This window comes from Trichechus manatus, unplaced genomic scaffold, assembly GCF_000243295.1.
Source record: "Trichechus manatus latirostris isolate Lorelei unplaced genomic scaffold, TriManLat1.0 scaffold00060, whole genome shotgun sequence".
In the NCBI taxonomy this organism is placed as follows: Eukaryota; Metazoa; Chordata; class Mammalia; order Sirenia; family Trichechidae; genus Trichechus; species Trichechus manatus.
The window spans coordinates 10,080,402-10,093,136 of NW_004443996.1; the positions used below are offsets into that span (position 1 = coordinate 10,080,402).

Consider the following 12,735-nt stretch of genomic DNA (forward strand, 5'->3'; position numbering starts at 1 on the left):
GTTATGTCCTCCTGGTGTATTGACCCTTTAATCATTATATAATGTCCTTCCTTATCCTTTGTGGTGGATTTTACTTTAAAGTCTATGTTGTCAGAGATTAAGTTTGCAACTCGTGCTCTTTTTTGAGCTTGATATATTTTTGCTTGATATATTTTTGCTTGATGTATTTTTTCCATCCTTTGAGTTTTAGTTTTTTTGTGTCTGTAAGGCTAAGGTGTCTCTCTGGTAGGCAGCATATAGACGGATCGTGTTTTTTTATCCAGTCTACCACTCTCTGTGTCTTCATTGCTTCATTTAGTCCTTTTACATTCAGCATAATTATTGATAGGTATGAGTTTGGTGCTATCATTTTGATGTCTTTTTCTGTGTGTTGTTCAGTTTCTTTGTTCCACTTAATTTTCTGTGCTGAGTCGTTTTTCTTTATGTATTTTCTTTTCATCTTGTTCATTGTTGTTGATTTTGTGTTTGCTGAGTCTTTATATTTTTCTAGTTTTTAATTTTGACTTTTAGAAATGTTAGTTTCCTTTTTGGTTACCTTAATATTTACCCCTATTTTCTACGTTTGTACAAGTCTTTTATTTCTTTATATTGCCTTGACTTCCTCTCCATTTGAAAAATCTATGTTTACATTTTTTAAGTCTCCCCTTTTTCTTTAATGTTGTCATCTTTTACATATTGACATTTGTTTGCCTATTTTCAGTATTTTAGCTTTGATTTATCTTTGTGACTTCCCTATCTGGGTTGATATCTGGTTGTTCTGTCCTGCATTCTAGTCTTTGGTTGTTAGCTTATGTTATTGATTTTCTAACCAGAGGACTCCCTTTAGTATTTCTTGTAATTTTGGTTTGGTTTTTGCAAATTCCCTAAACTTCTGTTTATCTGGAAATGCTCTAATTTCGCCATCCTATTTGAGAGACAGTTTTGCTGGATATATAATTCTTGGCTAGCAGCTGTTTTTTTCTTCAAGGCTTTATAAATGTCATCCTATTGCCTTCTGGCCTGCATGGTTTCTGCTGAGTATTTGGAGCTTATTCTTATTTACTCTCCTTTGTAGTTGACTTTTTGTTTATCCCTAGCCACTCTTAAAATTCTCTGTTTTTTTTTTTTTTTTTTTTTTTTGGCAAGTTTGATTTTCATATATCTTGGTGACTTTCTTTTGGGCTCTAACTCGTGGGGTTTGATGAGCATCTTGGATAGATATCTTGTTATCTTTCAAGAGATCAGGGAAGTTTTCTGCCAACAAATCTTCAACAATTCTCTCTGTATTTTCTGTTAGCTGCCTTGTTCTGGTACTCCAGTTACTTGTAGGTTATTCCTCTTGGTAGAATCCCATGTAATTCTTAGGGTTTCTTCATTTTTTTTTAATGCTTTTATCTGATTTTTCCTCAAGTAAGTTGGTGTCAAGCTTTATTTTCAGTCTCACTAATTCTGACTTCCATTGCCTCAGTTCTGCTCCTGTGATTTTCTATTGAGTTGTCTAATTCTGACATTTTATTGTTAATCTTCTGGATTTCTGATTGTTGTCTCTGTATGGATTCTTGCAGCTTGTTAAATTTGTCATTATGGTCTTCTATAATCTTTTTAATTTATTGCGTGTCCTGCGTTTGCTTAATTTCCTTCCTAATCTCTTGAAGAGTTCTGTATATTAATCTTGTATTCTGCTTCCGGTAATTCCAGGAAATTTTCCTGCTCTGGAAAATTTCTAGATCCTTTATTCTGGGAGCTTCCTGAAGCTGTCTTGAACTGCCTCTTTATGTTATTTGATATTGACGGTTGTCTCTGAGTCATCAGTAAGTTATTATGTTTATTTATTTTATGTTTGCTTACTGTGTCCTAGCTTCTTGTTTAGTTTTGATATGCCCAAATAGGCTGCTCGTGTGAGCTAGTTTGATTATTGGAAACTTTGAAGCTCTAATGTCCTGTCACCAGGTGGTTAGATATGTTACTAGGTATGTGAGCTCAGGAGTCCATCCACTCCTCCTGTATGGATTCAGCTCAGGTGCCCAGGTAGATTTCCAACAAGTGTGTGGTGCAGGCTCTCATCTACAGTCCTAAACAGGCATGGGTGATTGTTGTGGGTGCAAGCTTCTGGCTGCAGCAGGGGTACACAGTCTGAGCAAGGCAGGGGGCTGACGGCCGCCCTGAGTGTCCAGGAGGAAGGTGTGTCCGTGTTCCCTAGAGCGGGTAGGTGGGTGAGTTTTGCAGCCGGACTATGAGCACCCAATGCTGTTGGCTATACGAACTGGGGGCACCTCTTATTCTTGGGCCCCTATCGCAGGTGGCTAGGTGGCATGGGTGGAGTCACCATTCCTCAGGCCCCTGATGTGGGTAGGTGAAGACCCTGCTTAATGGGCAGAGCAGTGTCAAATGTCACAAACCTGCCACTTCACGGCTGAAACTGTTCAAGTTAGACTTCAGGTATATACCCTGTTGTACTGCAGTAATGAGGGCCTACGCTGTTTAAATGGGCCCACACAAGTCTGTGCAGGGAAAAAGGGCCCTCAAATTCCATGGATCCCTTATGCTTGTGCCTAGGCAAAAGAGCTGTGCCTACCCTGAGTTCCTGTCTTCAGGGAGCTGGAAGTTTATTTTTTCCTCTGTCTGTTAATTTGTTCCCTCCCCAAGGCTATGAGAATGGCTCAGGGCATGTGTCAGATCCTACTTCCTACCCAGGGACTTGGCAGTTGCTGAATCCAGTCTGGGACCCAGTGCAGAGCAGGGAGTGGGGAGGTAAATGGGAGAGAGGATTTCCTTAAGGGGGGTGTTTTTGATCCGCACGGTAGACCAGACCCACGTACTTGTCTTTCACAGATCGAGGGCTGCTTCTCACTCTTTCTGGGAGGCTGAGTAGACTCTGCCATTGCATCTCTCCCGGTGTGGAAAATGCCTCCCAAGCACTGCTGCTTGCCTGCCTCACCACTCACCCATGAGCTGATAAGGCTTGAAGGGCTCAGGCTCTCACTGGGTCAGGTCTGGCAACTCCTCACTGCTTCTGCATCATCTCTCTCTCCCCCTGGCACTCAGTCCGGTTCCTCAACTCTGCCTTTGATGTTCAGGACTCCTAGATTGTCATATATAAAATCGATTCACTTGTTTTTCGGGTCTTTGTTGTATGAGGGTCCACCGGAAGTGTCTGACTACTCCGCCATCTTGGCCCCGCCTCCTCTTTATTCTTAAAAATATGTTTGTCATAGTAAAAGGCTGCAATATTTGTAGTATGAAAAGTTGAAAGGATTAGTAGCGGAAATCACATGGGTGGAGTTATTATCAGTTTATTATGATACCGGTTGACTTCAGGTTAAATTCCATTTAAAAGCTTTATTTATTGTTTGCTTCAATTATCAATTTGTAAGGATTTTAAAGAGAGAATGAGCAAATGATTGCCATATGGTTTACACACTAGTGAGTGACAGGGTTCATGATAGACTTAATTTTCATGACTCTTATCTCAGTTCTCTTTATGGTATACCATGGTGTCATCTGTGTGAGATAGTCTAAGGCCTCTTAGGTTTCTGAAGATTTGTTTAATGTTGGGACAGTTTCCATTTTATTTTTCGTATACCCCTCAAGTTCTCTTTCCAAAATAAATCCCTAACACTGTGTTAGTGAAGTCCGAGGTTCTTCCGTTTATCTTTTAAGCCAGTGCTTACCTGTTTCTGGCTTTCCCTACTCCCTGATAAGTTTCTATTGATATGTCTGGAAAAACTGGTGCTATTTGCTTGGCTGTTTACTAGGAAACATTTGTCTACATCATCACTGTCCAACAGAAATATAATGTGAGTCACATATGAAATTTTAATTTTTCTAGTAGCCACAATAAAAAAGTAAAAAGAAACAAGTAAATTAATTTTAATAATATATTTTATTTAACTCAGTATATCCAAAATGCTAGCACTTCAACATGTAATTAATATAAAAAACTATTAGTGAAATATTTTACATTATTTTATACCAAGTCTGAAATTTAATGTGTATTGTAACACATAGAGAACATTTCGATTTATACTAGCCACGTTTCAATTGCTTAATAGCCACTTGTGGCTAAACCAAAACCAAACCTGTTGCCATCGAGTCAATTCCGACTCATAGTGACCCTATTGGATTGTGCAGGTCTTTATCTCTAAAATCACAATTTCAAAAGCCATGTTGTAGCTATTGGTTTTATGAATTCATGTAAAAGTCTTTCCTGATGAGTACTTTGATGTAGAATCCTGTTAGTGGTACTCTTCCCATGGGCTGACTTAGGTCATCTGTTTTCGGTGAGTTTTATTGGGGAAATTTTAGGACAGACTATTTTTAGTCCTTCTAACACTCTAATCTAGTTAGTTTTGGTGTAGTACTTATGTTTTCTGTTGTAACAATTTATATGTCAAGGTCTTAGTGTAGTGTAAAGTTCTTCCATTCAGCAAATGGAGTACTTGTTGAGCATGTATTTTGTGCCAGGCAGTGAGCTAGGTGCTAGGGATAAATGGTAAATTAAACAGAGGCCTTGTCCTCCTGGATCTTAATGGCTTGTCAAGAGAGAAAAATATTTAATAAAATAAGTGGTAAGTAGAAAAATTACAAGATGAAATGCAAGCTTCTAACAGGGTGACCTGATGTGGTCTGGGAAGGTCAGAGAGTGCTTCCTGAGGAACTGAAGTGTGGATTACTATTTTAAAGGTATATAGCAATTACCCAGGTCTCAGCTTAAATGTCACCTCCTTGACAAGGCCTTCCCTGATCAAACAATCTAAAGTAGCCTCCCAGTCTTTGTCTTATTACATCACTTTGCTTTATTGTCATCATAGTATTTGTCACTACCTGATATTTTCTTGTTTGTGAACTTTCTGTCTTTATGTGGTAGAGGCTCAATAAATATTTGGTGAACTACATATGTGAAGAGGTTGTGAGGTCCTTCCAGGGAAAGCTAACAGCATGTGCAGAGGTCCTGAGGATTCGGCTAGAGTACAGAGAGTAGAAACAGTGTCACCAGACAAGACTGCAGAAGTAGACAGGGGCCAGACCATTCAGGGTCTTGTAGGATCAGTCGTGAGGCCAACTGGAAACTACTAAAGGTTTTAAAGCAAAGAATGCTGTGTGACTTTTGCTTTTGAAAAATAGTAATTCTGGCTGCAGGGTAGAGAGAATAGATTGGAGTGAGGCTACGAGTAACTGTGGGTAGTTTGTCAGGTGTCTATGGAGTAGCCAAGAGGGAGCAATAATGATAATTTAGAGTTCTATGGTGGTGGTAGAAAAAGAGGTGTTCTTAATTGAGAGATATATGATGTGGGAGTTAAGGTAGTTAGCAGTTCTGGGTAGGGGGAGTATGACAGGAAGATTAGGGTGTTAGAGGGCTAGGGACCTTGAGTGAAGTAATAGCAGACAGATAAATGCAAATACTGCAGATGATAAATCTTAAGACATTTCTGATTTTGACTAGGTTTTGTTCCTCATGACCCAATGACTATACCTTCATCCTAAGGCATGTAGTAATCAAAAAATAAAAGTTCCCATTAAAAAACCTGTCTTTCCCAATGTACACTGAAGTAGTCTGAACAACCTCAATAAAGTAAACCATGCTCCCCTCAGTTCATTGTAGTAACAGGTTTCCATTTCATTATCATTTGAGTTTAACAAAGTAATTTTATTATTTCCAGGTTAGGAAACTGAGAAAATATTTGCTGTATCAAGTTGATTATTCAGTGAGGGAATTTATTATAACAAATAAATAAAGAACTTTTCAGCAGTCACTGGGAAAAGAATTTTGTTGAACTTTCAGTTGTGATGGTATTCATTGTAATGGGATTTTATCTACTCATCTTAACACTGCATTTTGAGCCAGTCTACAGTTATTTCTTAATAATCTATTTTTGTCCATAATGGTAATATTGTAGAATGCCATAATAGTCCCTATTTTTATACCATGAGTTGACGTAATATGCAGTTTTGAGGTTCATGGTATATGGTTATTTCTAGAAGCTCCTGGTAGATAATATGCTGATATTTCCTAAGTGAAATGCAACTTTGGGATCATCTGTATGTTTTTCTAAGGCTTTGAACCTGTTGTAATTCAGGTAAGAGGCTAGGTAATAAATATTTTAGGCTTCAAAGGTCACATACAGTCTCTGTTGCGTATCTTTTTTGTTTGTTTGTTTAAATATAAAAACCATTCTTAGCTCACAGACTGTATATGTACAAAGACTTATGGGGTCTGGATTTGGCTTGCAGGCTGCAGTTTGCTGACCCCTGGCTAAGGTCTCTATATACTAATATAAACCGATTGCTGTCGAGTCGATTCCAGCTCATAGCGACCCTATAGGATAGAGTAGAACTGCTCCACAGGGTTTCCAACGAGTGCTGGTGCATTCAAACTGCCAGTCTTTTGGTTAGCAGCTGAGCTCTTAACCACTGTGCCACCAAGGCTCCATATACTAATATACTTTGATTAGTTAAATGTCACATAGAGCATTGGTTTGGAAACTTATTTGTATTTTAGCAGCAAATCCTTTTTTTTAACTAACATCTGAAATGAAACCCCCAAGTATAAAGGAGAGATAGAACAGAGCCACTGTGTTTTATCCTTTGAATGTATCATGGGGCCTGCCAGAATATAATTCGAATACCAGTTCTTATGGATTGAATTGTGTCCCCCAAAAATATATGTTGCAAATCCTAACCACTATCGCTTTGAGTTGGAATCGACTTGACAGCAATTGGTTTGGTTTCGGTTTTATACCTGTGTATGTAATCCTGTTTGGAAATAGGGCTTTCTTTGATGTTAATGAAGCCCATGTCAGTGTAGGGTGTGTCTTAAGCCAATCACTTTTGAGATATAAAAGGAGCAGATTAGGCACAGAAGCAAGCAAGCACAGATGGAGAAAGATTGATGCCACCTGGAGATCACCAAGGACCACCCCCACCCCAGGAACAGAAGCTGAAAAGAGACAAGCACCTTCCCCAAAAACCAACAGAGAGAGAAACCCTTTCCCTAGAGCTGGGCTTGTAGCCTCCTAAACTGTGAGAAAGTAAATTTCTGTTTGTTAAAGCCCCCCATTTATGGTATTTCTGTTATAGCAGCAGTAGATAACTAAGATACCAATGATAGTGTCAGATGAAAAACAGTGAAGGTTTGTCTGTTCTTACTGTGGTAGAATTGGATGTTAATGAGAGATTCTGTTTGTCACATTTTCTGTGGCCTTTTAAATAGCAGAGTCCTAAAAATACCAGTTCTGGTATTTGAGCCCTAACTCTGGTTAATGAGCCCTAACTATTTGGACTGTCTTTATTTTAAACACCTTTCCTCGTCTCCTATTGATACTTTATAAAATCAGCAATTATGCATATAAGGAACTCTTACTGAGCTATGTTATTCATATAATGTCCATGGAGTAAATGCTGTTAAATTAGTATGCATGGATTCATCTGAACCAGATTGATAATACTCCTAAGACCTTTAGGCAAAATAAATCAGGTGCTCTGTGTTACTTTTCATTTCTAATACTGATTTTATCACAGGGACACGATGATGAAGTATTTGTTTTGGAAGCACATCCGTTTGATCAAAGGATCATACTTTCAGCGGGTCATGATGGGAACATTTTTATTTGGGACCTTGACCGGGGGACCAAAATTCGAAATTACTTTAACATGGTAAGGAAAATCTGTGTTTAGTTCATATTCACACTGACTCCTCTTATATGATATCTTGGTAATTAAAGTATACCTTCTGCCAAGGAACTTCTTGTCATCTGTGTTTAAGTTAGTAAAATAACTCAGAGAATGAATTAAGACCTGAGAATAAGGCCAATCCAGAAAAAGGCCTTTCAGGGCAATTGTATTATCTTGGTGTCAGCATTTTCCAAGTTCTGGTCCCCATCCCTGAAACTCTAGAAACTCAAATTTATTAAACTTGTGGAGCTACACTAACCAAACTCACAAAATGATTAATGTTTAAACTATAATCCTAATTCATAAATTGCAGCAGTGACTGTAATACTAATATCTGCCTCTAGTAAACCCCATATGGCTTAATTAGTAATCAGAGGTTGTTTGGTAAACATAAAATTGGAGATACAGATTCTCTCAAGATACATTTCATGCAAACCATGGAAAAAAATCTGACTTTATCTCTTCTCCCAGTAGAACACCCTTCTGTGGTGATGGGAATACTCATATCCACCATATTTAGTGTCCCACTCTGAAGAATAGTTGTAAATAAACATTTCTAAATTGTTGCCCTTTTAGCTCCCTTTTAAAGGCTTTATATAGATCCAGTGTTATAACACTCTCTGTCTTTTGTTAGTAGAATTGATTTGTGTGTTTTAATTTTAGGCTGATTATTTTAAGGCTCAATTGTTTTACAGCTTTAGATGTGACGATAATATTCTGACTGTGCTGAGACAGCACTTTTGTCAATTTAATTAGGTTTGGGTCTTTTTAAAAACCTTCTCAGTCACCTATTTACTATTTTTTTGAGGTACGACAATGCTAGTAATGATTGATGGTATCCATTGCCTTTTGATTCTCCTTAATTTCTCTCAGAGCTTTACTGTTTCAGTATGGTTCTGGCTACAGAAGCCTAAGAGAGTACATTGGAATATTGATGCATCACAGAATCCAAGCTATTAGCAAGGAGAAGCTATCACCTACTTATTATTTGAAAATTACTCTTAAGATGACTTAGAAAGACTCTTCTAAATTTCAGATTGAAGGTCAAGGTCATGGTGCAGTGTTTGATTGTAAATTTTCACCAGATGGAAACCATTTTGCCTGCACAGATTCTCATGGGCATTTGCTGCTTTTTGGTTTTGGGTGCAGTAAATATTATGAAAAGGTTAGTATATTTCATTTTTGTTATAGACCGCAATTTGGGATTTTATCATTCATAAATTTTGATTGAAGTCTTCCATTTAATAGGGGTTGTGTGTTAATATACATAAAATAAGAAAGTTGCCTTTCTTGGTAAACGTTTCTGTCATTGCCAGCACTTTAGGCTTGGCAGTGGGAATAACTCTTAAGATACAGTGTGATTAATGTAGGTATAAAAATTCATTAGGATATCCTTTTGCTTAGAACTGATTCTGGGTACCACCCTTCAGGTGTAATAGGGAATGACCCTCCCAGAACGTATCCTCTGATTACCATAAATTATTTGTATGGGAATAAACAGCTAGTGACTGACTGTATTTATTTTCTTGGCTGCCTATTTTACCTATTATTAATCCTATTGAAATATTTTGGAAGCTAGCTTAATTGGTTTATTATATTTTGTTAGCTGTGAATTTTGAATAGATTTTATAATCTTGGAGTTGGAAGAGAACTCAGAAGCACTGAATTTAGCCCAATACTTGTATCACCTTTGAGTGCCTTTGATGTGATTGATATTTGCCTGTCTTACCATTAATATTTCATCTATCCTTATGTGGATAAAAATAAGCAAGGAAAACATAGTTATATTGGGGTGTATGATTTTTGCAACAGAAAAAGAATACCTAGCTTTTTTCACTGCATTATTGCTTTACTTCTTCGTATCACAGTTCGAGAAATATCACACAGGGCCAAAAATTAACACACATTTTAGGATGTTTTTGGGAAACTATGGGACCTCCATCTAGTTAATTCACTTCTACTTAGGGCGAACATGTTGGCAACAGAAGACTACAGGAGAATGCAGGATTTGCCTGATTTGAAAAATATGCCCTAAGAATTAAAATACATGTTCTTATCTATAAACTCCCTGTGTATGTTAAATACTAAAAATCTGTCTTAAAGATTCCAGATCAGATGTTCTTCCACACTGATTATCGACCTCTTATTCGTGATGCTAACAACTATGTATTGGATGAACAAACCCAACAAGCTCCTCACCTCATGCCTCCTCCATTCTTGGTGGATGTTGATGGAAACCCTCATCCCACAAAATTCCAACGGCTAGTACCAGGACGGGAAAATTGTAAGGATGAACAACTTATACCACAGCTGGGTTATGTGGCTAATGGTATGTTTTCTCCAAAATCAAATTTAAAACATTTTACAAAATGTTGTACTTGCTGTGCTTGCTAAACTCTGGAGTAGGTTAATACTTTTATTAATTTTCAATTGTATAGTACTGTTTACCTTACAGGGTACTTTTACATTATTTATCTCATGTGGACACAAGTAGGTGTCTTAGTTATCTAGTGGTGCTATAACAGAAATACCACAAGCGGATGGCTTTAACAAACAGAAGTTTATTCTCTCAGAGTTCAGGAGGCTAGAAGTCTGAATTCAGGATGCCACCTCCCGGGGAAGGCTTTCTCTGTCAGCTTTGGGGGAAGGTCCTTGTCATCATTCTTCCCTGGGTCTAGGAATTTCTCAGTGTAGGGACACCGGGTCCAAAGGATGCGCTCCACTCCTGGCTGTTGGAGGTCCCTCTCTCTCTGGCTCCCTTCTCTCTCCTTTTATCTCTTGTAAGATAAAAGGTGATGCAGGCCACACCCAAGGGAAATTCCCCTTATATTGCATCAGGACTATAACCTGAGTAAGGGTGTTGCATCCCACCCTAATCCTCTTTAACATAACCAAATCTTACCTCATTAACCACAGGCAGAGATTAGAATTTATAACACATAGGACAATTACCTCCAATCACAAAATGGAGGACAACCACACATACTGGGAATCATGGCCTGGCCAAGATGACACATATTTTGGGGGGATGCAATTCAATTCATGACAGTAGGTTAGGACAAAAAAGCATACCCTCGAGTAGAGAATGTGATGACCTTCTTAGAAACCTTGAACATATCCTTCTGTTATCCCTTAACAGTATTCACTTCTAGTAATGATTAAAGGTACTAACTTTAGTGTGTTAAGCTTTATAGCTGGTCACATTCCATCACTCATAGTATATAGTTAATGGACCTAAGAGAGGAAGAAACTTCAAAAACTACAGACTGAAAAATAGCTATTTGCCTGTCATTATGTTTGAAATACAAAGAATTACTGAGTATTGGGGAGAGGGACGTAAGTGCTTTAATAACACAATCTTGGAAGATACTGGGGAAGCAAACATGAGTGTGGTGCATGATGTGAGGTTAGTAGAATAAAACACTGGAATAAGCTGTTCTGTCTCAAAGCAATTTGATCTCTTCTGATTGGAATATTTTTCCCTATTTATACTGATTCCTCCAAGCCCCCAACACCCTGGAGCACATTCATGTCTTAGATTGTTATTTGTAGTTTTTCTGCCAGGTATAAGGTAGTGAGTTATTGATTTGCAAATGGAATTTCATTTCTTTACTAGGGAATTAAGACTTGAATTGACCCTGTAGGGTGAAATTCTGCACATCCTTTTTTAATATTCTCTTGTAAGGGTTTGTAGAGCTCATATTTATTAAACAAGGAGGAAAGGCATGAATATTAAATCATAGATTAAATTATAAACCTGAATAAAAGATCTGTAATCTGTCATGCTTCATTTCTTGTAAGAGCTGATCTCTTGGTTAACTCTATCAGATACCATTTAGTTTTACTAGAGGACAGGATGAAAAACAGTTCAAAGATGTATTTAAGAAAAAGATCATAGAAGTAAATATTTTATTCAGAAATAATCATTAAATGTATTGTAAACAGGAGCCCTGATGGCACAGTGGTTAAAGCACTCGGCTTCTAACTGAAAGGTCAGCAGTTCAAATCCACCAGCTGCTCCGTAGGAGAAAGATGTGGCGGTCTGCTTCTGTAAAGATTTACAGCCTTGGAAACCCTATGGGGAAGTTCTGCTCTGACCTAGAGGGTTGCTGTCTATGTGTCGGAATGGACTTCAAGGCAGTGGGATTGGTTTTTATTGTGTGTGTGTATCATAAAAAGTAATTTTTCTATTCTTCAAAATACTGAGGTGCTATCAAAACATAATATTTGAAAGACCATAATTTTGACTTCTGATCAGACAGGAAATTCTCATGAAAGAAAGATACAAAACCTTTTATGTATCTGTGATTGAAATTATTTAAACTCTACTAGAATTTCTATTTATGCCCGACTTTTAGCTTGGAATTTACTATGGAGAAAATTAATTTTAAAATGAATTATTTAATTGTTATTTTATAAGATAAGAAGACACTCAGTAATGCCTAATTTGGAGATATTGGTTAAATCAAACATAAAAGCTGACATCAAAACATTTAAGTGTTGAATTAAAAAAAATTTGATTAAAATGTTTTGTTTGATATATGCTTTAATTCATCTAGGAACTCATGAATTCATTTGTTTTTACTGTATTTAGGGCATACTAAAGTGTAAGTAATTTTGTGACTTTATCTTTGGTCTCATTAAGGTGATGGTGAAGTGGTAGAACAGGTAATTGGACAGCAGACCAGTGATCAAGATGAGAGTATTCTTGATGGAATAATCAGGGAGCTACAGAGAGAACAAGACCTGAGACTAATTAATGAAGGAGATGTTCCACATTTTCCAGTTAATAGATCATACTCTGTTAATGGTGGTAAGTGTTTATATGTTTGTAAAAGGTACAATGAAATGTACTGTAATTATTTTACTTGTACCAAGTCATTGCATGTGAGGAATAGTTTGTTTTTAAATAAGAACTACATTTAAAAAAATTTTTTTATTGTACTTTAGATGAAGGTTTACAGAACAAATAGTTTCTCATTAAACAGTCAGTACACGTATTGTTTTATGACATTGGTTAACAACCCCACGACATGTCAACACTCTCCCTTCTCAACCTTGGAGGACCTTTTTTTTGGTGAAAAT

General features: G+C 37.3%; 1 protein-coding gene across 1 annotated transcript in view; it reads left to right on the plus strand.

Annotated features, from left to right (window-relative positions):
* Positions 1-12,735, plus strand: part of BRWD3 (bromodomain and WD repeat domain containing 3) — a 138,317-nt gene that overhangs the window by 72,673 nt on the left and 52,909 nt on the right. Inside the window, exons 15-18 of the mRNA XM_004378881.2 lie at positions 7,498-7,632; positions 8,687-8,815; positions 9,754-9,979; positions 12,296-12,463. Coding sequence (XP_004378938.1) covers positions 7,498-7,632; positions 8,687-8,815; positions 9,754-9,979; positions 12,296-12,463 — 658 coding nt within the window. The remainder of the gene's footprint in view (positions 1-7,497; positions 7,633-8,686; positions 8,816-9,753; positions 9,980-12,295; positions 12,464-12,735) is intronic.